The sequence below is a fragment of the Limulus polyphemus genome, unplaced genomic scaffold (genome assembly GCF_000517525.1).
Source record: "Limulus polyphemus unplaced genomic scaffold, Limulus_polyphemus-2.1.2 Scaffold3499, whole genome shotgun sequence".
Taxonomy (NCBI): domain Eukaryota; kingdom Metazoa; phylum Arthropoda; class Merostomata; order Xiphosura; family Limulidae; genus Limulus; species Limulus polyphemus.
In genome coordinates, this window is record NW_013669109.1 from 88,633 (window position 1) to 108,827 (window position 20,195).

General features: G+C 30.0%; 1 protein-coding gene across 2 annotated transcripts; it reads left to right on the forward strand.

The window, feature by feature from the left end:
• Positions 1–1,967: 1,967 nt before the first annotated feature.
• LOC106469458 (proline-, glutamic acid- and leucine-rich protein 1-like) lies at positions 1,968–17,256 on the forward strand. 2 transcript variants are annotated; one of them, XM_022397991.1, is made up of 7 exons: positions 1,968–2,166; positions 4,025–4,089; positions 7,214–7,319; positions 11,040–11,192; positions 12,589–12,660; positions 13,368–13,427; positions 17,056–17,256. In XM_022397991.1, exons 1-7 carry the CDS (start codon positions 2,062–2,064, stop codon positions 17,239–17,241), a joined length of 747 nt encoding a protein of 248 aa, XP_022253699.1. In that variant the 5' UTR covers positions 1,968–2,061; the 3' UTR covers positions 17,242–17,256. The 2 variants fall into 2 exon arrangements, with proteins under 2 accessions (XP_022253699.1, XP_022253698.1); XM_022397990.1 differs by having other exon boundaries at positions 1,980–2,181.
• Positions 17,257–20,195: the final 2,939 nt, after the last annotated feature.

The following is a 20,195-nucleotide window of genomic DNA, read 5'->3' on the forward strand; positions in this document are numbered from 1 at the left end:
CACTTAATTTCCACAGTCACTTTAACTTAAACACACGCTATAATTCACAATGATTTACACACTTTACTTACGGTCACTACCACGCTTGACTCGATTATCTGTCTATATCTTCAATCTCTCTGTCTGCTATTCCAGTTCCGATTAAATTGTCTCGCTTTATCTGGCGCACTTATATACAGGAATAGAGGGCGTCTAGCAAATACTGGATTATTCGTGATATTCCCCGATCCTTCTAGAAACGCATCACGTGTTACCAGCGTCACGTGACTTCCGCTGTCGTAACAATATAATTTGTTTATATTTAGTTTTGCATAAAAAGTCTGACCAGAAAGCTATTGAAATGGCCTTGTTCTAGTTGCCTTTTTGTGGTTCTCTATATTAGATAATATTCATTCTGCCTTAGTAGATATTGTGATGCATCCAGGGTGAAAGAGTCGACGACTTTGCTAGCTGAGTGGGTGATATCTATATGTTTTAGCTAAAAAATGCTGTAAAAGAATGGCCAATCACATGTCATACTATTACAAACATAAAGAAACCGATGTTTTCTGTAACAGTACCGAGCTTCAGTTTCTTGGAATTCTATTTGGTTTTCATCATGAATAGTTCAACAGAGATTCATCTTGAGAGACAGAAAGATAATTATATTTTTCATTGATCTGGTAGGGGTGATCGTCTACTTGTCTAAGTTGGTACACCCACATTGTTTTTGTTGGTGTTGTAGTTATTGTAATTTTGAAGAAAAAAATTGTTTTCACTGTCTATCATATGTGTCCAACATGTTGATTTCTCATGCAACATAAACTTCAGTAGAGTTAACAGATTCAGATTACTCACAAATTTCCTATTCAAACCTATAGTTATGAAGTGGGTCTGTTTAATACTTGCACGGAAACCAGTTCACCTGAGAATACCACAAATGTTAGGTTAAACATAATACAAAAAGCTTCAGAAAATAAATCATGTGTCGTAATTTTTCAAAGTGAGTTTGTTTGTTTTTGAATTTCGCGCAAAGCTACACGAGGGCTATCTGCGCTACCCGTCTCTAATTTAGCAGTGTAAGACTAGAGGGAAGGCAACTAGTCATCACCATCCACCGCCAACTCTTGGGCTACTCTTTTACCAACGAATAGTGGGATTGACCGTTACATTATAACGCCCCCACGGCTGAAAGGGCGAGCATGTATGGTGGGACGGGGATTCGAAACCGCGACCCTCAGATTGCGAGTCGAGCGCCTTATCCACCTGGCCATGTCGGGCCCCTTCAAAGTGAGTTAAATCCTTAGTGTAATTTAAACTTTAAAAACTTGACGAATAAATTCGTGCTTTAAAATGTAGTTCAAAATTATTGTCTATGGAATATTGTTATGGGATTATGACCCAAAACCTTTGTTATAGCAAGATTGCTTGCTATAACTGTTATGAACATTTCATCTCTAATAACTAATTTTTAAAATGTGCTGTAGTAATTAACTTAAAGTTAATTTCAGATTCACCAATACATACGAAGTGTCTTTACTAAGGTAAATTTTGTTTTAACAGTTTTTAAAACTTTTTATTGGGATGTTCGGACTACTTGCGTTCAGAATTTATGTTTATTTAAAAATCAAGTTTCAGTAACCGTATTGGGCAAAATACAGGTAGCCCATTGTGTAGTTTTGCGCTTAACAACAACCAAACTCAAAAATACCTTAAGTTTATTAATATTATAAGATGGAATGCTAACCAAAACCGTTGTCTACAACAAATTATATTAGGCTTGATAGATAATTCATATATTTTATTATTTTCAAATTAATTCATATATGTGTCATACTGCTTTAATAAACTCTGTGAAAGCTACAGAATAAGTACATATAATAAATATACAAAACTGTTAAGGTTTGGAAAACAAAAGCATTGGCTTGTAATAGGTGTAAGTTAAAAATTCAATATTACTTATCAAGTGAGGGTGGCGCTAGTGTAACACCACACCGCGAAGCGTCGGATAGAATGGCGAATTATTACTAACATTAAAACATTATAAAGAATAACTATTGTTTGAAAATAACCTTATTCATTATGTTGGGGTTATTTGACGTCATTTCAAGCAGCGAAACATATTCTTTGGATCTAAAATATCAGTACCTTGAAGCAGTAGACACGTTTCAAAGTTTTTCTGGACAAGTATGTTTTACCATGGTATTAGTAATTACTAAATTAGTAAACTATTTAAAATTGTTATTTAAGTAGTTGGTCAGTTCAATATTTAATGTATCGAGAAGATAGTGAAAGTAAAAGTTAGTTTTTAATTTGAAAGTTATTTGTATCGTGCACTAAGTTAGCTCAAACTTCGAGTCGAAGTACTGCAAATTATTGCATATTTACACTAAGCCTTAACGTAGTAACAGTAACTCAGGAAGAACAGTAAACAATTGTCCAACTCCATACTGACTTACACGATACAGTTAGTGTTATTACTACTTAATTAACTTAAGGTTAAACGTAAGTCTTATTATTAAAAGTTCAGTCTTACTCTTAGTCTCAGCTTCCTTTAGTTTGCTAAAAATAAAATATTAGTGCCTACCTTTTTTTAGGTGATTTATCATTTAACTTTTAACCAGTGGGCTTCACAGCCAGTAGGCTAGGTGTCTGAAATTAATGATGATTTTAATTAAACGTGAATTTTTGCAGTAAGGTAAATTTAGCCCTTAAGAAAACAGCAAACATTTTTACCAACAATGCATTACAGTCAGTTTCCTTTGTTAAAAACAATTGCAATACAATTTTCCTTATTGAAATAACACATGGAATACAAAAGATGTTTGTAAATGGCCTACTAGACAATCATATTGCATATACATTCTAATCCAAGAGATTGGATTGACTGAACATTTTATATTTATTCCTCGGTATATTTCGGAAAATTACCATTGAATTGTTTCAACAGGCATCTGTTAATCTTAATCTATTTTGAAAATATCAGAACATAAACAAATTATTTACAAAATTGTTACTGTAGTTACTTAAAAATTAAGTTATTTTTCTTAAACATGATCATGAAATATCACAATCACAAAGTACATACTTCCAGTTAGAGTAGTTATTTCTTTTACATTGTATCCCAATTGAACATCCTGTTTAGCATGTAGCAGCTATAAAATTACACTTAGTTGAAATCATTACCAACATACACCATAAGAGAACATTCACATTGCTAGAACTGTTTAGTTTCAAAGATTTTGTGAAACTGGAAGACAGTGAAATATCTGGGTGACAGAGGTAAGAGCTTTATAGTATAGTTTTTATAACACTTCCTGAAAGTAAGATTTACAATTGTTAGGAACATCTAATGTAACCTACAGACAGCAAGGATCATTTGGTTCTTCAAAGCTATCTTTGCACACCCACCCTTTACTTTTCAGAAAATTATCAATTCCCCTTTTAAGTTCCTGTAAAGTGTTGCCCTTTACTATTACAAATGGCAACTCATTCAATAAGTTCATCAGTCGTAGAAATACATAACTATCTTAATTGGAACCGAAGTTGTCTTTTCCAGATCATAAACTTTTGGCCTATCATCTTACTATCTTAGAATATAGCACAAATAAATAGAGGCCTTTTTTTTAATCAATCCCCTCGATAATCTTGTGAACTTGAAGAAGATCACATCTTACCTGTCATTTTCTCAAGAGAAAATAAGTTCAGAGGCATTAGCCTATCCCTATAAGATAACTTATTATTATCATCTTATTATCTCTCCTCTGAATCCTTTTCTATAAGTTACTATCAATATTTATGAGTTGTGACTTCCTTGAAAAGTTTTTAATGATCAATCTCAAGAGAGAAAATAATATTGTTTTAGCATCAGATGTTGGATGTTACTTTAACTTGCACATGTTCTGTAGTTTATACAAATTTTATGCAGTTACAAAGGAATGAACCCTTTTTTTTTTAAATATACATTACGTACATGTTGCTATAGTTAATATTATTGCTTTTTCCTTTTACTGAAAAATGATGTTTAATTTTTGTTTCATATTAGAGTTCTAAGAACATTGAAAATGTTACCAAGGAAATCAAGGAGAATCTAAAAACTCCTGAAAAAAGGTAAAAAATGGACCTTGCAGCATTTCTCAAGTTAAAATGTTTTGAAAATGGGAAATTTGAGTCTTTAAGGATACGGCATTAACATTTGTATAAAAAATATAACTTTAGTGAGTAATTAGAATTTTGAATTACATTGACGGCCAGTAATGTGAGGTGTCATGTTGTTTATATATTCAGTCATTTGATTTTGACAGTGACAGTTGTTGTAAACATTTCTGTGGTAAATTATTTTTTTACTATTAATAAGTGTTTTGATTATCTCAATATGTCAGTTATTGTTTTGTTTTATATATACTGAGTCTTAAACAATGAAGATGAGATTAATTAAGGTAATGGTATTTTTTATTTTGTAACTGCATGTTGTTAAAACAGCCCAATTTTTTTTACTCTCGTGTACATTCTATAAGATAATTCAGTTTTAACTTAAAACATGTTAGCTACCGTTGGGTAACAAGAAGTTTGATCAAATAACAGATATTATTTTGTACAAGCTAAAAGTACTATAAAATTAAGAACACCTGTTTAAAAATCAAAATTGAACCTTGCAGTAGTGACTGAGCATTTAATGATGAGAGTGATAGCCTCTGAACCCATTCTCCCTTACACACCAAAATGATTCATGAAGTATTTTGCACCTAGTAAGATTTGAGAAGACCGATTACATCTTGAAAACCTTGTTTAAAAAACATACAGAAAAGCTGCCTGATTAATAAAGCCCACAAATGTAGTTGCAGCAGATCTTGGAAAGTAAAACAACCAAACATAATGTAGATAAAAAGAAGAAAGAAAGAAATATAAATCTGCAACAGCTTATTGACACTATAAACGTGAAACTAGTTATTAATTAAACAATGAACTAAAATCAAGAAAGAAATGAAGATGACAAAAACTGGGCCATTTTTATCGATGATATTACAGCTTCAGATCATTACAGAAGAATTTGACAACATGCTCTTTAATCATTAAAAGTACAACAACAAAACTTGAAGAAGTTTACAAGTGACACTGGTAATTTGGCATAAAATGTTGCACAATGCTTTCTAAAACAAAAATATATAATTATTGAAGTAGAAAAATCGAAAATAGTAAATACACCAATTCTCAGATCGATTGAGTAGCTTTTATTTTGAAAGTCTCGACATTTATAGGATGCTGGTCATTTCCATAAACATGTCAACTATCAAATTTTTTTCAATAAATTAATGTTACTGTAAAAAAAAAACAGACATGAAACAACAGTTGTTTAGGTAACTTAAATTATCCATGTTTAACCAAAACATTCAAAGATAAGGCCCTCAAATAACAAGCTTTATGAAAATTACTTCCTTTGCAGAAACAGTAGTAACTTAATTTTTATTTTTTATGTATTGATTTTAAATTAAATTAATTTTACAGCAAAACATCAGACTTTGAGAAAGGGAGAGAAAAAAAAAAGAGAGATAATGAGTCAGGTTGAAAGTTAACACTTTAAAATTAATTTGTATAAACTAATGCAGACGTATGCATCACTTTTGTTACTGCATACATATAAAGATTCAGAAAACATCAGTACCTTCTACATTCTGTGAATTGAATCTGTGAGAACAGAATCAGTGGTAGATATTGGTTTCCAGAAGATTTTAGAACTAGTTTTCACTGGATGTTCAAACAAAACAATAAAAGACTAATTTATGTTCAAACGTGCTGCTGATTAATTGTAGTGATTACTATTTTCTTAAGAAGATAACACACTGTTATTTATTGTCTTCAAGAATTATAAGTGAGTTATACGAACTTATTTCCTATCTTTTCAAGTGCACACTTTCCATTATTAATTAAGCAGAGACAATAGGTGCTTGCACCTCTTTGTATCTTAGGTGTCGCTCACATTAATTGAGAAGAAAAGAAAAACATGTAGTGAAATACCAATAAAAAGAAAACACTCCCATTATGCGTTAAAAAAACTTTTTCCCTACTAATTTTCTTTCTTGCTTTCGTTGCTCATAGAGAATTGTCTGCTTAACCCAAGGATGCATGGGTAAAAAAATACACACAAATGCATAGTAATGGGTCCTACAAACCCTTCATTATATTACATGGGAAATGATAAGCAAAAATAATTTATTTGTAATAAACATAGTATATTTATTAAATGTAAACAACTGACAAAAACCTAGGATGTCTGTTTAAATATACAAGAATGTATGCTCTTTTATGCTTCTTTCAATTTTGTAAATTAACTATTAAATGCAGGGTATTTAATTTCTAGAATTGAGCTTGACTAGATATTGTTTGGAGATAATTAATGGATCCTAACAGAAAACAAGAATGGGATAACTAAAGAAATATACAATTGGCAAAGAAAAAACCTGGTGATTCTGTAACAGACTAAATGAAATGCCACAATGTATCCAGGGTTAAACAAAAACATTGTATTAAATATAACAACAGAAATAAAAAAACAACATTCAAACAACTAGAAAATAAATGTTATCACTTACAACTAGCAATTAGTAAACCCATGTCTGATCAGGATAAGGTACAAATGTTAATAAACAATACAACATAAATCTCAGTGTGTTTAATTTAAATAAATATCAAAAGGATTAGCAAAAAGAAACCAGAATAATATAAAACTTAATTCGCTATAGGTAGCTTGTTTTAGTTTCATAATACACACTTACATACATCAAAATTGACATGTTCTAGATAGAAAGTGGATTAGCACTTTAATGTAAATTAAAATAAATGATAGAAGTGATAAATAAATAAATGGTAAACAAAACCATAACAAAATAAAAGTAGAATTCACTATCTTACAACTGTGTCCAAGAAACCCCTCCTATGCATCTTAAGGTTATAACATGTGATCATCGGGTAGTATTTGACCACATTGGAAACATTCATCCTTTGACATAGGTGAAACTAAAATTAGAACCAAAACAAACCCTAAGTGAAACCCAACTATTTTAGCTCTGATTGGGAGATTTTAATAATATCTAAACTATAGTTTATTGTAATATTCTAAACTTTTTGTGATTTGCCTGAGTATTTTAAACTTAGAAGGGTTTTTGTCTTTTTTTCATCTCATAGATTTTTAGATTGATACATTCAGAATTAATAACTTTTTCATCATCATTGTTAGGACTCATGGATTACTATTACTTCAGAAATTTCTTGGACAATGCTCGTCGGAAGTTTTTATGGAAAACAGCCTATCATGGGCTCATTCTCTGTCACTTATTTTAAAGGTAATTATAGCCAATCCATTAGAATTATTTTTATATATTCGAAGAATACAGTTGTACCTATATATATAAATTAGAGCACTAGCACCAATTGATGAAGTTTTCTATGTAATATGTCTCTTTATCAGATTTGAAGTGTTTTTTCTTTAAATTCAACCCTACTGTAAGAAATATAATGCATATGTTTACAATCATTCAGGGAAAATATGAATGTTTAAAGAATATCAAATCTGTAAATAGAGCTGAGTGATTATGTTGATTAGTCTCCCATAAACTAATGAATTAATTGATTAAGGTCACAAAAATAATCAGTTAATAGAAATTATGATTAAATCAATCATCACAAAAATAATCAACTAATCAAACATAAGGTTTTTGATCATTTGGAATATCCAATTAATTGAAGTATTTGCCATTATGTTTGTTTGTTGTTAAGTTTCATGATTTGAGAGTTTTGGGTTTGATTCTCATTGCCACTGAATCTTTGTTATTGCAAAGCTACTTGTGGGCTTTGTAATTGATTTTATTACTAAAGTCACAAGAATTGTGTAGTTATAAGTAGAAAAACAATGAAAATAATAAATGTATCAGTAGTGCTAGTAGAGGTCATGATGGAACCATTACTCCCATCTACTACAACATCTTGGATCATCTCTATTTTTGAGTAACAGTTTCTCAAAGAATGGATCTCTTACTTTTAAAAGAATTTGAAACACACATGAATCACATTTGAAAAATGTTTAATGTAAGTACTCCATCTTGCAAGCTTTGACATTTCTCTATTTTAATTTTTTTATGGACATCGGTATTATTCATCAAATATTATGTATTGATTTTTGCACATTTTGAAAAGTAATTTTATTTTTAACAATAAAATAAGTATTCAACTAACTTATAGATGATATAGGCCTATAACCAAAATTATTCATTTTTTAAATACATTATTGATGATATTTTAGTGTGATAATTATTAACTTTGTATAGAAATGTATTTTTTGGAAATGGCACAAAGTAAGTTATTTATTTTTATCAAGAAAAATTCACTAGTTTTAGTATAGTTGTCTTATAGAAATTGCAGGGAGAAACCCATGGAATGCTTTTTATCATATTATTTTCAGGTTGTCACAGGTTTTTTACAATTTTGCATGTATGATATATTTTCATGTATGACAGTTTAACCTTTTACTACGGCTAGGAAGTATATTTCCCAGTGCTCCCACCCCCTCAGACTGCCACTGGGACAAATGTTTCCTATTGTCATTCAAAAATGCTGCTCATGACGTATGGGAGTAAAATTAGTTGGAAAGTATTTATTGGCATCCCACCTAATGTTGATATATAGTTTCCCTCAATGTTTTCCACTCGGGCCTTTAGTAACCAACAAGATGTCTAAGCCGAATGTAGAATAACTGCGTGCTGACCATGCCCGCATCGCTAGAGTGGCAAGTAGTAACCCTAATTACTATGTAAATATGCTCGATGCACTTGACTCGGATAGCTTAGAAGATAGTGAAAGTGTATCAGGTGGTGTTCAAATATGTGACGATGAAGAGGCAATAAGACAAAAGGATGCTAGCTCTCCATCTATTGATGATAGTCAAGATAATGAACCTGGACCCAGCATAGGAAGGCGATAATAATGTCGAAAATGGGGAAACATTTGTTGCAGTCACTGTGTGAGGGAGTGGGAACATTGGGAAATATACGTCCTAGCCACAGTGAACAGGTTAAGGTGAACAAAATGAATTATTCTTAAATTATTGTACATGGAGACAGTATTTCTTCTAGGTTTTCATATATATTTTCACCACAAATTTTGAAGGCAAGTTTATATGTTAGTTCTAAGAATTTAAAATATTTTAAAACACTTATTTAGTGTAATTAATAAAGAAAATAGTTAATAATTTTGCCTGTAAACAAAACAACCTACCTGTCATTTTTTTTTATAACTTTTATGCCCATTCCATAAAACTAACCTTATTAAGAACTTATCACTCCTTGAAAACATATTATTTATTTCTTGCCTTTCAAGTATATCCCTTTTTTTATGCAGGCCGTGGTTGAAATCTTGGAATATAATGTCATATCAATTAGTTTAATCATTTACTAATAAAACACAGCTTTGAAAACAGCTATAAAGAAATATATATATATGATTGGATAGAACAAGAATTAGATATCACGTATTAATAGAGTAAATATACAGTTTTTGATAGTTTCTGTAAACATTCCTTTCATTGTGGGTTGTGAGAGTATTTGTGTGTTAAATTATATCTGTTTAAAAGCTACAGTAATTGCCTTCAATGAAAAGACATCAGATAGCTTGAGATAAATTAACTTATAGGGTCGGGTTGAATGGGTAATACAGTAACAAATGTACAACATTTGGAGAAGGTTTTGTCATCATCAGGTTTAAGTAGCATATCTAGACTTAGGAATACACGTACAGTACAAAGCAAAAAATGTCAAATGACAGGAGATTGATGTTTGGTTCTTGGTTTAAAATTATAGTGGTTTTTACCTTTTAATAGATATAGTATGGTTTTATTGAATTGCAATGTTTGTAAACATGAGGGTTTTTTTTTATTATGTTCACCAAATAAATTTGTTCATTAAATATCAGATAGGTTAATTTTACCATTTAGTGAATATGGTAGACAATTGCAAAATGTTGTAATGACTCAAAATCTGTGTTGAATATCATTTATATGTTTATCCTATTGAAACGTGCATAAATAGACTACCTGGCTACTTAATTATTTGTAATTTTGATGTGTGTTTGAAATAAAGACATTATTAACCTATCATGAAAGTAAAACATGTTTTTATTATTTAGTTATCAATTTATTTGATTCACAGAAGATCAATATGAGATTATTGCATATTTGAAATACAAACAATGCTTCTGTGGGTTGTAGAAGGCATATTAATGAAATGTAATCAATTATGAGTATTGAGCCCATTGATTAATCAATTAGCAACTATTACTAACTGCCCAGCTCTATGTGTAACTAAAGTTTTAAAACTTTTTGCTACACTAATTATTAGTTCAGCTTTAAAGGGAAAGATAAATAAGTACCTCCTATTATAACACAGTTAACAAAACTCTTTAGAATCTGTTCAAATAATACTTTTGGTATGAAAAATATGTGATAAGTGTGTATTAGTCTGTCTTAGATAGTTATCTTGTAGACCTGACAGCAGTAACAACAATCTGTTTATATATAGTACAGTCTGATTAAGCTTAGATAAAACCTTGTACTCAGTGCTATCAGTGACTTGAGTGTGACTTAAAATTTGACAAACTACATAGTCAGAATTCATGTTAATTGGGAAAAGCGTGTTATCTTGTGAAATCGGATTAACTTAAGTAAAACCAGATAATCAGAATCCCTAGATATAATTATCTAAATATCACATTTTACAACATTTCCTTTACATATTTTTTTTTTAACCACAAACAGTCATGTTAGGTCTGAAGAAGGACTTTTAGTGGAAACAATCCCCAATTTTTATGCATGTAATTCTGGTTATACAAATTCTTGTGTTGTGTTGTATAAGTTTTTTTGAAATAAAATGTTGCTTTAAAGAATTACCATTTCACCCATGTATTATATATACATATATATATTTTTTTTTAAGACAGCTGAAACAGTTTTGTTATTATTTCTACATATTTTACAAAACAAGTAATTGTTATTGTTATTTTTAATCTATGTTTAGAATAATTGCATAGAACCCAAGCATCTAGCATGTTCTATACTGTCAAGAGTGTTAGAACATTTGCCTTCATTTCCCGAGCTTTGGCGGGAAGCAGCAGGAAGAATTATACCATCTCTTGTGGAAACACTAACCCATACACCATCACCAGAAGAGGTAATATTTTACGACGTATTTCAATGAAAAATATATATTTGTGCTAATTTACTATAAAGATATTTTTACTATTGCTAAAGGCCTGAAAACAAAACTTGCTTAGCGGTACATAATAAAAAATCAACACAAAAATGTTAATGCAGTTAGTCAGTTTCTGTATGCAAAACAATGCAAGAACTTCTGTTAACCGTACAAAATACTATTATTTTTATTTCCTTATCAAGTACATGTAATTTACAATTCATAATTGTACCCTAAAATTCCTAAATTTTTTTTTTCATGTTTAACTCTACATATATTAGTGTCTCCAGCAAATTTTCTGTCGGCCGTACCCTATCCAAAAGATTTAAACATGATGAGTTTAGTAAATTGTTGCAAGTAATTTTAACGATATGTAACAATTGTAACATTTAACATAGCTGCTGATTTGTATCTGTGGATTTAAAGTGACATTAATTTTTTTTATCATCCATTTGATGTTGATTTTGAAATGAAAATGTAACACCAATAATATATCAGTTTAATTTCATTACTTTCTGAGATTTTTTAACTTGTTGCTAATGTTTGCAGGAGAACTAACAAGTACTCTTAAGATCAGCTAAGTGACTCTCAAAGATGTAGTCTTATGAATTGTGGGAACTCCTAACATTCTGTGGCCATGTCATGTGCTTGATGTTATCCTCTATTTAGCTAAATTAATTAGTACCACCAGAAACACCATGCTACGAGAAGCTCTTTGTGCTAGTAATTACTAATCGTAGTATTCATACCTAATTGAAGAAATTGAGAAAAACTGGACTTCTGGGAAGTACTGCACAGGAAGAGTGTTCAGATTGTGCTCTTTAGTTATACGTAACTCATTGCATCAAAATTATTTGATGTACAGAGCTCAAAATGTTCATATATTTTACTGATATAAACTGTAATGTTTTTATATATCAAAAATGGTACCGTTTATTGAAAAATAATAGTTTTTTAAGAACTCCACTTTTTCAGTACTACATTTAAAAATTATATCAATAACAATATGATCAAACCCTCACGTACAGTCCTAGTGAAAGTCACGTTCTTGTTGTGAGGAGAGTACTTTTAATTTAAACTGTGTTCTATTATAAAGAAATGGTTTTTGTACATACCACAGTTATTTTTCTAATAGTCCAAATCTTGAATACCCAAAGTGTGAAATTTTTTATGGATTTTTGTTTTTGGTGCCATTCAATAGATGGTGCAGGAGATTTGGTTGCATACATAGATGCTGTGTCCATTATAATAAGATTATACTTGTACTTCAACCAGTTTTATGATGTAATTAGATGTGGCAAATAACTAGCATGTTCTAAAACTGTGTAAACATGGTTTCTGTTCTAACCATTATTTATATGTTTACAATCTGCAGATGCTAGATGACTTGATGATGTGCTTATCACACTGTATGCTGAAATTTCCTGGCCCATGTGGTCAGTTTAAGGTGAGTTTTTGAACTTAGTTTAGTATATTTCACACTTGTTGCATGGTGTTACCACCATCTCGGTACTGCACATGCTTGTGTGTTTTTCATAGATAGAATTCCACTTATTCTTTTGTAGTAAGTATTCTGTTGTATGTAATGATGTGAACCTAAGGACATTGTTATTCCAGATTTTAGTCTCCATTTTTGTTGTTGTCATTACCATATTGTGTTATGTAGAAAATATTTAATGAGAAAATAACATGTGTGCGTATTTAGTTGTTGTACAATATTAATATTTTTTTAAATTATTTCACTGAAAGTACTTACAAGTTATAAAATATATGTCTGTAAGGAAAAAATAAAATCTAAGAACTTGTATGCATCATGATTGTCTCCCGGGGGGCTCGGCAGTAAGTATGATGGCTTAAAAGGATTGCTAGGAAAAAAATTGTCAGATCAGTTTTGTTTACTTGTTTAATAGACTGTCAACTCTTTCTCTTTTTTTACTGTTTAATTGTAAGATGAGTTCTAATGGTAGAAGTAGCACTAGTCAGCAGTGATTTCAGTGTTTGTTTTGTAACTCTGACTTATAAGTATCGATTATCACACTTTAGTACATAGCGACACTCACTTGAAAATATTTTATGTCATCTGAAGGTTTACGTGTATTTGTTCTTTGATAACTTCTATTATGATTGCCTTTATTGGTTCTTAATTGTTTTCAGAATCGTATTGAACTGTTTCTGTTGACTCACTTTGACAAATGGAAGTTCAGATCACCTGAGGTAAGTTAATGGATTTCATGGGATAATCCAACATTGATCAATATTGATCATCGCACAGATCTCGTTTGTACAAGTCAAGTCATTAAGCCTATGTAATATAAAGAACAGATATTTTGTCCGTGCTTTTTCGAGGTAGTTAAATTAAAAAATTGTGTGTACCACTCACTTTAAAAGGACTTTCATTAGTATAACATGATTGTATTTTTTGTAATCTGTTTAAGTAACACTAGGCAGTTCTAAGAAGCAAGCTATTTAAACTTGTAGGAAGCATGTGTGCGTGTAATATTAGCTCTATCGAATAACCAAATTATAAGTAAAAAATGATAGTTTCAAGCTATATCAGCCCTGAGCAATCCATCCAAGTCAGTAACGATTGATATCCTATATCCTGAATTATCAAATGCTAATGTGTTCCTAGACGTGCTATTGGGATTACTTAACCCAGGCCTCGACAAATCCCGGGCACCAGGTTAACCATGGTGATTAAAAATTTCATCGTACTGCCTGGTATTTTCTCCCATTTTATTCATGTGTAGGGCTGTGTTAATTAGAACTCGAACCTAGAAGAGTTCTGAACTCTTGAAAGTCTGAAACTATTTTTGCATACTTTGAGTCCTAAATCAAACTTAGTTTACAGGAGTTTAATGGCAGGTTCAACACTTCATGTTTTTTCAGGAATGAAGTACTGCGGTTGCACAACACATTAATAATTTTGTGCCATTTTGTTTTTCTTCTTTCTCAATTCAATCAGTCAGCAAGTGTGTTTATACTCAGATGGGACCAAAGGCAGTAAGTTCAAGCAATACTATCAAGTGGCTGTTGATATCATGTGATTGTTAACATGCACTTGTTCTTGTGAAAGTAAATAAATATACGTAGCCCTCGTTTCCTGGTACAAACAGTAGTGAAGCTTGGGTTAGGCACACCTGGCTCTCAAGTTTTTGGGCTGGCTCCTAGATATGAAAATATTTGTTGAGACCCGACACAACCCTCTCACTTTTGGCATGGTCGATATGGCCAAATTCATAACCCCAAAGTAACCATCAGAGCTTTCATACTATAAATTTTAATGTGTTCGGTGTATCTTCACGAAACTAGATAAGCTTTCAATAAACATTACACATTTTTTTTTTACACAAAATTAAAAAATTTGTCTGTGAATATGTGGAGTCAGTGTAGATTGGTTTGAGTGCAAAGTGATTTTCATGTTAAGTTTAAAAAACACTTCTTCATCTGAAAATTGTCAAATTTCATTTGCATAATCTCTAAAACGTCTTAAATAAATATCAAACGTTTTTTTATTGTAAAACTTTATATTTTAACTACTATTTTCTCTACCCAAACTCTATATGCATTTGGTCAATATGACCAACCTTGTAACCACCATAAAAAATCCAAAATAAACCTAAATTACCCATTTTTCTTTCTAGAATGAATGCAGATTTGGATATTACAATTTTTTATCGCCCTTTGACCCATGTCTAATTAATAATCCTTCCACACATGTTGTAAATCACTTGGTGAACATGTAGCTCAAGTTACCATATCGAATTACATAATGTACAATCTGCTTGCTAGCATATCTCAAGAAGATTTATTATTTATGTTTTTCATGATCTTACCTAATCTATCCTTATTTGACCTAATAAGTTGCTAATTTTTACGTTTTAATTACTTTCGTAATAATAATGAACATGCATGAAAAACAAGAAATATCATTTACCTCTGACCTCTTGCTTTTTTGCTGTCAGTTGCTAATGAAATTTAGGCCTATATTTTTATACTAATAGTACTAGTGTACTAAATAATTATTATTTACTTAATTAATGCACCTAAGAATACAGAATATTAACACGCACAAAGCAAATAATGAGGATTATTTAAAATATTTCCTTCTCAAATTAAGAAATTAAAAGTTGTATGTTAAAATTTGATTCATGAACTATATTTTATGCAAAGTTTTTGTATACAGTGATGATAAAGTAGTTTAATTAAATTTGAATGTAACTCTGTAAAAGGTCATGACATGTGCACTTTGACCTACCCATTGCAAGAGGATTGACAAAAAAATAGTTAAATAGCGAACTCTATCTTTGTTTTAAATATTATTCAAGGTTTATCTGTATTGTGTTGGCTCATATATTTACAACCAGTACTTAGGAGTTAGATATTCAAAAAAGGCAACTTTTAATACCTTTAGAGAATTTACATTTTATCAGAGATTTCATTACTTTCTTTAGTTATAAAGAGCATTAAAATATAATAATTTGAAGAATTTATTTCTTATTTTAAGTTTGTTCAAAACAGCCTTGTAAAATTTTCTTTTATAACAAACATATTAGCCTCATTCCCACAATATCTAGGCCTAGAAAATTCATAAACTTCCTCCCATAATTTCATAAAAATTGTTGTTATATGTCATTTATGTTTTCTCATTTCCTAATTCTACACATTGTTCACCTCTGAAAATGTCTTGTTTTTAACATTTACAACTGTGATTTTGTAATTCTAATGGAAAAATTGTACAGTATATTGTATTTGGTACGATGTTTTGACACAAATAAGTTCTAGGCCTCATTTAAAGGTTTCTATATGAAATCCTATCTCGATCTAATAATTAAATGGTGATATTAAGACAGTTTTGAGACTACTGTTCGTGAATTTTGTTGATGTGACATTTTGTGGTCATACGGGTCACAGTAACATATTTATAGTGAGAGGGAGTTAGTTTAAAGATTTGGGGATACTTGTGTAGAGTTTATACAAATGCATAACATCAAAAGCACCACTGACAAAGAAATTATTTTTACAATCATCAGTATTATTTTATTGTATCCCCAAGTGTGCGTAAAATGTATAGTTCATGACTAAGTTAATAACCAACATATATATATATATATATTTTAAATATTTCACAAGTATGTGTTTTTTATATAAATATTTCCCTTACACAAGAAAAACAACAATATTGTAAATAAAAAATATGTAACTTAGGTTAAAATTTCATCTAAAAAATTTACTTCACTGAAATCTCAGTTGGACTCACACCAATAGTTCTAAAACAAATAAAAATATGTGAAAATTAATAAAAATAAATAAATAAGTACTTTAAAATAAATCTTAAGAATTCTTGAGATTTTTTTTCAAACTTTGATGCTTTGCATGACATATTGCCATTATCAAACTGGTGTATTAAGTGTTTTACACCCACAAAAAAAAACCTATCATTCTATAGGTATTTGAAGAACTTGTACCATTTTATTCATATTGCCATTAATCCAAAAGCTGTAAATTATTAACTTAAAAGAATTGCTCTAGTGTTCCTGTTACAAATACCTTAGTTTATTGACGTAAAGTAAAAGTTTCTTTGGTAAAATTTTAATTGATTGACTAAAACTGTATGTTTATATCTTATTGTTTTATTTTACCACAATCATATGTAATATTATTCAAAAATTGTTTTTATATCCAAGAGATAGACATAAAAAGTTCTGGGAGATTAAAATATTTTTATAACAAAAGACTGCTAAACTATTACTATTACTAAAGTAGTTTAATTATTTGTTATTTGTATAAGAAGGACTATTTCTTGAGATTCTACTATTAAAATAATGTTAAATGTTTCCAGCATCTTGCTATGTGTTTTGCACTGTTGCCATCTTGTGGTGGTGGAGGAAATCAAGGAAAAATACATGCTGCTGCTTGGTTAGAACAGATGGACAAACTATTGGGTGTTATGCACAGTATTCTGGACTCTCTCTATGAACAGTTAGAAAATGGTGGGTTTTTTGATACTATAAATGGCAACTTGTGAGTGATGGATTTGAAGATGAGATCGCTTTTCGTGTAGGTTTGATACAGTAGATTAAAGAGTCTAATTAATTTTGAAAGCTGTTTATATCAGTACTAAATTATGTTTAAAAATCGTAAGTTTCGACAAGCATAAACCACACTGTGTTTTCCTTGACCTTTTCCATCCGTCTTCCGAAGCTAGCTGCTAATTCCAGCCACTTTTCAACTCCATTACTCTTCAAGTTATAATAGGTCATATGTTGTCTTAAAAAAGATAATTGCAGTGCTATTTATTTATGAATTCATAAAAAAAGGTTCATCATTTTTGAGTTTATTATTAATTTAGGCCAGACTCTTAATGGCTAGAAAATATATACCTTATGGCTGAAAATATACAATTTTCTGCCAGCACAGAGAAAATTACTGGTAAAAGGTAAACAGTTTCATGGGGAGTCATGAAGATAGTTGTTGCTTCAGTTTCTGATAGCATTTACTGTTGAATAATAACAGTACGAGGGTTTAACATTGGATAGTCTTAGCTTGCTTGTACAAGTAAGAAACCTTTTGATTTCATTCTGGACTTTGGATGAATTTTAAGCAAGTACATGTCTTCATGAATGTCTCTCTCCCGTTAACATAAGTTCTTTCTTCTCCGGTAAAATATATTTTTGATGGGAAATGTGTTTGAAGGTATACAATGACAAAAAACCTTCCATTATAAATCTATTTTACCAACTGATATAACCATTAAATAAGTCCTTTCTGCTGAATTAAGGTTCAGAGATAAATCAACAAATAAAAGTATAAAGAAAGACTATCCCTACTTCTAAAGAATATATAATTATGAAAAAAATGGATACAAAATTATTAAAACATTAACAGTTCATTAATATAAGTGAAAATGAGAATCCCAAGTAACTTTATCTCTTCTCATTTCACTGTGCAAAAATATAGCTTAGGTTACGATGTCTAAATTCACGATATTGGAAAAACACATAGGTTCAAGAAGTCTTAATATAAAATGATAAAAACACTACAAATCGAGCACTTTCACAAGGTGGACCTTTCAGATTCAGTTTGTCCCTGAAGAAGAAAAGTCCACCTTTCAAAAGCACTCAGGTTATCAGGGTTTTAAAGTTTTAATACCACTTGAGTTGTGTTTAAAATACACACACACCAAAATATTATAAATAAAAAAAACTTATAAAGCGAGTGTGAATAAATATTATATAAATAGTCAAAATTAGTTATAAACAAATCTTAAATATTTTAATTTAAATCTTTTTTAAACCATATAGCTTAGTATCATTACTACCATTAATAGAATAGATATAAATAACAGAAGTTATTTCTAAAATTAGTGTTTAGTTGTGCAAAATAACTTTTTTTTTCATCCAGGTGGATGATTTGTTAAATACATGTAGTTATAACCTTGAACTCCTGCACAGTACTTGCAGTAATAATAGTAACCAATGACAGGCTTTAAGTACATAATGGAATACATAATTTACAATTTTCAAATGTAGGGAGACTTTTTATACAAATCATCCTGCATGCTCTAATCTAGGATTTTTTTGTTTTCAGAACATTATACCGTGTTTAGTCACCTAAATATTGAAAATTGCTTTTTTTTTGTTTTTGTTGTAAAGTAAAAATAAAATATTCTAGTGTTTTGTTTTCTTTATGATTTCTCATCTACGTAATAATTTCGCTGATTTTAAAACTTTCAGTATGGGATTGTTTTTAAATGAATAGAAAAAATGTATTACTATTGCATAAAGTCTGATGTTTATCTTACAAATTTAGTACCAAAAACTGACAAATGAAATGACAGCAAATTGTAATTCGTATGAATATAAATTGTTTTAAACTTTATAATATCTTTTATTATAAACTTAAATTACTAGAACAAAGTTTAGGTTTCATCTATAATTGATCATAGGCTAATGTAGTCTTTAATCTTGTATCATACTTTACTGTTCTCTCTGTAGTAGCTTTTATAAAATGATGTTTCACTAAAGAGAAAAAAAAAAGACATGTTTAAAAGTAGAACTTGAAAAATTATTTTTATTGCCGAGGGCAACTTTTCCTATTAATATTTATTGTTGAAGTTGCAACATATTTATTCTACTACACCAAATCCAATTCTAGGTAAAAGTGATACTCAAATATAAGTAGTAAAGTCTTACATTTGTAATGAAATTATTAAAAATACCTTTAATAACAAAGAAAAAAATTGTCAACATTTAATACGAATTATTGTCATAAGAATTTAGCCAGCAAGATGACTATTTTTTCCTTCTTTGTAGTGATTTCGTCACTGTTTAGTTCATATGTTGTTGTTTAAAGAAAGTGAAAAAAATATTTTTACAATAAGTTTTGCAGGAATTATTCAGCATAGGTGGTAATAAGATGTGATCAACTTTCCATGTTCACCTTTCAGATTCAGTTTAAAGAACAATTTACAACCATATGAGTAATATCATCATTTTTGGATTGACAAAATGTAGCATAGATATGGTCTAAAAATAATTGCAAAATTTTTCTAATAAAAATTGTTGTCCTTTGATTAAAAAAAAACGATGGGCCAGGTAATAGTAAATTGTTTCTTTTGTTATTCTTACAAATACAGAAAACATTATGATTTTGTGAAAATACCTGTATTTAAAAACACAAAATAGGTTTTTTTTAGAAGCCTTTATTTTGTGTGTGTGTGTGTGTGTGGGAGGGGGGGTAACTTTAGGTAACGAACAATGTTAGTTTGCTATCAAACTTTTTTGATCCACAATGGAAAATTTGAAAAAAGGAGAAAATATGGCAAATTGGTAACAGGAATCAAACTGAAAGGAGTCAACATGGAAAGTGGATCAACCATTTATGTGATATATATGGATGGTTAAAAACAGGAGTCAACATGGAAAGTGAATCAACCATTTATGTGATATATATGGATGGTTAAAAACAGGATTAAAGTGA

Bases quoted from the DNA above. Each gene is read 5' to 3' on its own strand.
- LOC106469458 (XM_022397990.1), top strand. From the start codon at position 2,062: ATGTTGGGGTTATTTGACGTCATTTCAAGCAGCGAAACATATTCTTTG. The intron at 2,182-4,024 runs GTATTAGTAATT...GTTTCATATTAG, and splicing joins GACAAGTATGTTTTACCATG to AGTTCTAAGAACATTGAAAA. The intron at 4,090-7,213 runs GTAAAAAATGGA...CATCATTGTTAG, and splicing joins CTAAAAACTCCTGAAAAAAG to GACTCATGGATTACTATTAC.